The sequence below is a fragment of the Carassius gibelio genome, chromosome A8, assembly GCF_023724105.1.
Source record: "Carassius gibelio isolate Cgi1373 ecotype wild population from Czech Republic chromosome A8, carGib1.2-hapl.c, whole genome shotgun sequence".
Lineage (NCBI taxonomy): Eukaryota > Metazoa > Chordata > Actinopteri > Cypriniformes > Cyprinidae > Carassius > Carassius gibelio.
Genome location: NC_068378.1, coordinates 2,506,779 through 2,514,202, shown reverse-complemented (window position 1 = coordinate 2,514,202; position 7,424 = coordinate 2,506,779). Strand labels below are relative to the sequence as shown.

Sequence of the window (7,424 nt, the reverse complement as noted above, 5' to 3'; positions counted from 1 at the left end):
TTAGTGTCCTTTCCAAAAACAATTTATTAACTGTGAATGGCTAAAAAGTCCTGCTTATCTGTTTTATATTTCTGGGAAATCTGACAGAAAGATATCAAACGCGACTGTTTTTCCCCAAAGCATGTTAAGCCTATCAGTCGATCGTGGAGACCGATGACACTGCCTGCATTTTGATTCAGCAAATCAGTTTGGCAGAACGAAGACTTTTAATATTTTAATATTCATGAGCCCAACAACCTGCCAGGCATTAGCGTGATCGAGTAAGCAGCTGACAGCTCAGACAAGAAAGAGAAATATTCTTTCACATTGCTAATACCGTTAAATAAGTGAAAACAGTCAAATTTAGGAAGTTATTCATATCAGACCAATTTATTGTGCTTTTACAGAAACAATGAACGACCAATAATGTTTCATTCTCAACCTTTAAATAATATAATGATAATTCTTCAGTGTTTTTTTTTATGAAAATGTTAATTAATGGTTGCTATTCTTTCAAACTGCTGTATTGTGAAGAGGCTGTTGAGATTAAGAAAGTGTCACCATCACACTCTTTTTAGGATCGTTCTGAATACAGCACATCCATGTAACATTAAAGTCAGCATAAGATTCCAGCTATTGATTATTGATTTTTTTTTTCCATTATTACACATTTATGACTTAATATGCATTAATAGAATATAAAAATATGTTATGATATAAATAGTAATGCACAGCTCTTAAATTGTATGCATTTCTATGATAAAGAGAAAATGTGAGAGTGATAGCCTAGTTTTCTTATTCATTTCATTTCATTTATATAGCAAAAAATAGACAACAGGAGTTGATCAGGATTGGATTTATATGCTTTATGCCAATCAATATAAAGACGACAATATTAAATATTTGTCACGAGTAAAAATGAAAACTTGAAAATGCTGTGCATTTCAGTCGATTGTGCACATTTTTTTTATTCATTACCTGTGTTTTTTAAATGATTAATTGCCATATTACACAGCCTTTCATGTGACATGCACAAAAAATATTATATATATTATAATAATATACATTTTTTAATTATAATATAATAATATTATTTGGTAACGCTTTAGTATAGGGACTAATTCTCAGTTTTAACTAGTTTCTTATTAACATGCCTATTATTTCCATTCTGGCTATTTATACAGCACATATTCTACATCCCGAATCCTAATCCTAATAATTACAACTTCACAGCTACCTTACTGAAGCAGCAAATTAGGGGTTTATTGAAGCAAAAGTCATAGTTAATGTTTCCTTAATAGCATTGTATAGTAAAATAAAACTACATTATTATGTATAGTAATGTTCATAGTAATATCATAGTAGAAATATTATTTAGATAATATTCAGATCATTCAAATACAAGCTTGAAATAGATAAGTTCAACCAGACGAAAACATTAACTATAACTATTAGAAATATTGATTTAAACAGTTATTAATTTAAACAGTTTGAGCATTGGTCAGATGAACTTTCTAAGAGATAATCTTACAAGATCACTATTTGATGCTCCACATTCAACAAATATTGGTTATATTCAAGGGTTAATCTAGGATGCATGTTCTATCCAAACTACTGAAAGAAACACTTTAGAACCATCAGGAAGTTCTCTGTGTCATGTGATGAATTTTGGAACAGTGCGAAACACATTTATATTGTGTAGCCAAAGGATGTGTATATGCACACACAGGAATACACACTCCCACGACCAACTAGAGCAAGTTATCATCACTACTAAGACGAGGCGATTCAATGCCCAAAGGAAAAAAACTGAACATACACTGATCATTATGTCTGAACAAGAGTTTTCCACCCTCCAGTATTTCTTGCTTTCCCTTTGAGTTTTGCACAGATAAATAAGCTGAGTGTATTTTAATGTGATGTTCTGGGTACACCATTAAAGCGTGTGTGTCTGTGTGTTCACATTCATGCAGTAATTATAGCCTGACAGTGGCTGACAGCATGACCTTTTGGGTCAGATCTGCTTGTCAGCTCATTTGCACTATGATAAGTGATTGTGTGTGTGTGTGTGTGTGTGTTTATGAACACAAAAGGGTGACGATTTCACAGAACAGAAAGACGCAGAATTCAAGAGTAGGTGTAGAAAGCCACAATCAGCTTCTGGAAAACATGCTGAACTAGGACTAAGACAAACTTTGAGGGTCGGTGTAGCAACTCTTTGTCTCCCAATCGTACAGTTCTCCAGCACCTTTAAGATCAGATCGCAGATGTTTCCGGTCACTATTATAAGCATGTTTCATGGTTTATAGTTTCATTCATTCAGTGAGGGATACAGACATCAGACTGATTTCTTCATTTCATGGCATTTCATGCACAGGAAGTCCATCTGAAATGTAAACCAGTTAATTCCTCTTCTTTTTGAAATGATTGGTATTGACAGCTGAAGTATTGGACGTGACAGCGCATAAACAGGCCTGATTTATTCCATTCCACAGTGATTCCCTCGCTGCCCTTCTCCCATCAGCTGGCCGACTGTACAAGAGTTTGTCAAGATTTTCAAATGATGTGAGCTGTGCATAATGAATTTCAGTGAGGTTTAGAGGAAGCCCAGCAGAACGCCACCGTTTTTCAATATTCCGCTATGTTCTTCCTTCAGCTCAGACGAGTCGCCCCGTACCTCTCCCGCCTCAGCGCGTGCACTCAGTCACTGGAGCGCGCGGCAGCACCTTTCATTCCTCAGGATCCAAACAGCCACCAAACACGTCCATGTACTTCCATGTAGTCTAAAGAAAGACATTTTGTATGCCATTTCTTTTTTTTTTTTCTTTCTTCTTTTTTTATATGTATTGTATTGTCTGTTGTATTATTGTTTGATAAAAAAAAAAAAAGTAGTTTTATGAATGAACAGGATTTCTTTCTATGTCTATGCAGCTGCACACTGACCTCCTCAGGACAAAACGCGCATCGCGTGACATCAAAGTCATGAATTCCTCTGAAATGACGTCAGAGGGTCGCGCGCAGGGGGGCGGAGAGCGCCTATATAAAAAATTGATGCGACTTTGACGCTTCAGTCTACTAACCTCGCCCTGAACGGGTCAGCCACATCAAAGCATCGAGGAGCTGTGTTATACTCACTTCAGATCCCTTCATCTACAGGCTACAGGTGAATCACTACTGCAGGTAAGACAGGATCTGAGCAACTTTCTGTGTAATATTCTCTCATCTGTGCTTACAGATATACTCAACAGATTCATTTGACATCTTCACGTCACTTGTTACATGCATCGCCAAATATCGTAGTTTGCGCTTGCCCCTGTAGGGTGAATTGCCTAATGTGGGGCATTTTTTGCATTTCAGATTTGTGTGACACATTGCGATGTGTAACCAAAACATTCCACAGCTAATACCATTTTAAATGTAGTGTTTGATGTGTTTTGTGGCGAACAGGACAGAGCTTGTCATGAGGGCGGCGTGTGTGATCATCCTGGCGTCTCTGACGGTGTTCATGTCACCCGGGCTCCAGTGTCAGCCTCTGGCGGGTGAGGGTGACCCGTCTCTGGATGAGCTGTTCCAGCGCGCGGAGAGTCTGCTGATCCGCTCCATTCTCACACAGACGGAGGACGAGAACCACGGCGACGGTGTCTGCTCACACACACACACACACTCACATTCACTGTCCAAACACAGATAGAAACTCACACAACTACAAGTTCGTCCCAGCATGTTCACACTTCACCGAGAACGACCGAAATCCTGTTCTTATTTTTGTTTAAATGTCCCATCATTTTTGCCACAATACCAACTATTCACTCTAAAATATAATATTTTTTTTAGGTTTATAACAGGAATAATACTAATACTATTTTCTTCTTCTTCTTCTTCTTCTTCTTCTTCTTCTTCTTCTTCTTCTTCTTCTTCTTCTTATTATTATTATTATTAGCCGACGTTTGTATTAATAAAATATGAAGACCCGCTAAAGGGTGTAATATCGTTCAACATCGAAGTAGAAAACTAAAATCCGCGTAATCAATCACCGGTGTATATCTTTTTATGCCTAACTAATGCTCAATAAATATAATTTGTGAATATATATATATATATATATATATATATATATATATATATATATATATATATATATATTGAATAGGCTACATTTAGAATATATTGCACAAAAAAATTAAACTTTGTAATCACAAGCAAAAAGTTGCAAAAGTGTCCTTTGGAAGAAACCACAATTATACACTGTAGAAATGATTGTGCTGAATTATTAGAGATGTTTCTCCGTGTTCATCAAGACGGTCATAAATGTTTGTAGAGTTACTGAAGTTTAAATCCCTCTCCAGGAGAGCAGACGGAGTGGCTGGAGAAGAGACAGCACCCGGGCAAGAGACAGCACCCCGGGAAGCGCGAGGACACCGACTACGAAGACGAGGCTGCCGCCCTCCAGAAGCGACAGCACCCCGGGAAGCGCGAGGAGGAGGAGGACAGCGCGAGGCTGAGGAGGCAGCACCCCGGGAAGCGTCTGTCTCTGGAGCACATGATGCTGGAGGAGCCCACCGCGCAGAGCGAGCTGGCCAAGCGCCAGCACCCCGGGAGACGCTACCTGATGCTGCTCCACAAGCGCCAGCATCCCGGCCGGCGCGAGCTGCACGAGGCTGCAGGAGACTCCTCGGACCTAGCCAAACGACAGCATCCCGGGAAGAGACTGTGTGAGGACTGGGACGTGACCGGCTGCGATCAAGCCAGCATCCTGCTCGAGCTCCTGGACAACGTCAACAAAAGTCGCGCAGAGGAGAAGAGACAGCATCCCGGGAAACGCTTTGCGCTGGAGGACGAGCTCACGGAACAAGAGTCGCTGTAAGGGAGACAACGAAAGCCTTTACCGAATTGTCCGAGTTGTTAAAAAGGACAAATAAGTACGTGTTCATTGTTTTCCACAGCATCCGATTCACGGAGAACGCGCGTACACTTTATTTGAAGGTGTCTTTGTTACGATGTAATTATCCATGACCATGCAGCGTGTCAAGTACAGAGCAGGTCATATTAATGAAGGGTTACTCGCATGCAGTTATGCATAATTAATTGTTATTATAATAATGAGTAGCTACATGTAACATCTGTAACAAGGACACCTTAAAATAAAGTGATACCGAAAACGCACCTGTCTCCATGTGTTTTACTGGTCGCTTTCTCGTTACTCGTTTCGTTCAAGCAAAAGAGGGGTTATTCCAAGAGAAAACACAAAAACTCAGTTAACTGTCGTTTTTCGTTTGTAGCTACACACTTTAACCCCGTTCCCCGTTCCGCAGCGAGGCTCGCGCTCTGTTCCGCGCACAAACCCTGCTGTCTCGAACCAAACGTCTCTGAACTGGCCGAAGCTGACGTACTCCACGTGCGCTCGGGCTGTTCCGGGACACATTTCATCACTAATGCATGAACACATCGCCCGCCAGATCCCCGGACCCCGTCTCGCGCAAGTGTCCCGTGGAAATCTCCTTTGGTTTGGTTCGCTAAACTAATAAACGGGTTGCCGAAATATTTTTCTACAGTAGCTTAATTCTTGCATGACCTGACCTGTACATTTTCATGATTTATTTATTTTTTGTTCTATTGATAAAGAGCATAAAATGACTATAATGTTGTACAATAAAATGCTTTCGATGCGAATGTCTGCTTTGGGTTTGAGCTTTAAACAATCATAAAGAACACTCACAGAAAGCCATAACAGCTTGGTTCACTGTAGACTGCATCAGATTCAGAGTCAGTGCAGGATATCACACACACGCACACACACACACACACACACACACACACACACACACACACACACACACACACACCGAAACACGAGGCTTCTTTCAAGAAACATATAGTATGTGTTTTTATTTCAATCCAGTTTATGCATAGACACTACTACTTGTGGAAAAGAGAAGCAGTTTAATTCTGTGATCGGGGCATGTTGTCACAATGGGAACCTGCTGTTATTGACACTTATTTGAGAGAAATGCCTTTATAAATACAGTATCAGTTGAAACATGCATTTCAGACAATTTAATACATTTTCAGTGCTAATAAAAATAAAATCCCTGCAACATCATCGATGGAAAAGGTTACAAAAATATCTTACTATTGTTTTAGCCAAGAGAATCTGTAATCAATTAATTCAAAATGATAAAATGTCAACATTAAAAGCTCATTTGACAGCTTGCCATGACCTGACATGTTTGAATAAATACCTCCGAGCTTCATTTTAATGTGAACTTTCATCTGAAATTCTGACCGTGTTTATTGTTTCCATGCTAATGAAGCTTAGTTAGCAGACATATTCTTATTTCAGGCCGTTTTGATCTGGATGTGTGAAACCATCATCCCAGACGGCTCATCTCCTGTATATGAAGCTGCTCGGGCCCTGATGTGTGATGTAGGACCTCCTACGCTCAACAATCAGAGCTGGACTTCAAGGAAGCCGCAGTCTGTGGGGTGTCCTTTAATTAGCCTTTACTCTGTGACCCGTCTGCTGTGCCGTGGGTGGATGGGATCCGTTCCTTCGCTCCAGTTTTCAGGACACACATCAACTCGCCATCAAACAGCATTACAGAACACATAAAGCTTATCACACAATTATAATCAGATTTTTGTTTTCCTGTGTCCCCAAGCTTAATCTACCAACAGAATAACTTTTAGCTATCACATATAATCTAACAACCGTCAGAGACTCGCAGTTCTTGGCCTAATGACGACACCTTTAAAAACTCACTTTTTAACGCAGTTTTAATGCACATTAAAAGATCATGGTCAATAAATCACAAGTATTAAATGATAAATACTTCAAATGATTTAATTAAAATTTTTAATTGAATTTTTACATTTAAATGATTGTTATTGTAGGCAAAAAGATCTGTGTCTTTCAGCTTAATGGAAGAGTGTTTGTGAAGGTATTTTCACGTACTTAAGGCAAGGGTTGATCCAGGATCACCACACATAGTCTTGGCTTTATAAGACAACTCAACACAGTCTTGCCTTTTCCTTCTGTGCATAATCATAACAGTGGTGAAATTTTGTGATGTTTCATCCCAAAGACATAAATTTAAACAGGGCACCTCACCATTTATGCTCCATGTTTAAATCGTGTATGTTTGGGGGTGAAACATCACAAAAATGTACAATGAGAGATGAAGGAAACAGCAAATAAGACTCAAAACAGTTTTAATGTCAGTAAAAGCCTTTCTAGTGAAAAAGCATATTTGCCAGTGCACACTTCTCTGGCATTTAATGGTTTCATTATAATTTCATTACGATTTCTTTTATTTATATATTTGTATAGTCAAGTCAAGTCAAGTCACCTTTATTTATATAGCGCTTTAAACAAAATACATTGCGTCAAAGCAACTGAACAACATTCATTAGGAAAACAGTGTCAATAATGCAGAATGACAGATAAA

At 39.1% G+C, this 7,424-nt stretch overlaps 1 protein-coding gene across 1 annotated transcript; it reads left to right on the top strand.

Annotated features, from left to right (window-relative positions):
• Positions 1-3,048: 3,048 nt before the first annotated feature.
• LOC128019195 (pro-thyrotropin-releasing hormone) lies at positions 3,049-5,649 on the top strand. The gene is made up of 3 exons (XM_052605298.1): positions 3,049-3,159; positions 3,427-3,617; positions 4,326-5,649. The coding sequence occupies exons 2-3, from the start codon at positions 3,440-3,442 to the stop codon at positions 4,841-4,843; spliced, it is 696 nt and encodes a 231-aa protein (XP_052461258.1). The 5' UTR covers positions 3,049-3,159; positions 3,427-3,439; the 3' UTR covers positions 4,844-5,649.
• The last annotated feature ends 1,775 nt before the right edge of the window (positions 5,650-7,424 follow it).

Bases quoted from the DNA above. Each gene is read 5' to 3' on its own strand.
- LOC128019195 (XM_052605298.1), top strand. From the start codon at position 3,440: ATGAGGGCGGCGTGTGTGATCATCCTGGCGTCTCTGACGGTGTTCATG. The intron at 3,618-4,325 runs GTGTCTGCTCAC...ATCCCTCTCCAG, and splicing joins GGACGAGAACCACGGCGACG to GAGAGCAGACGGAGTGGCTG.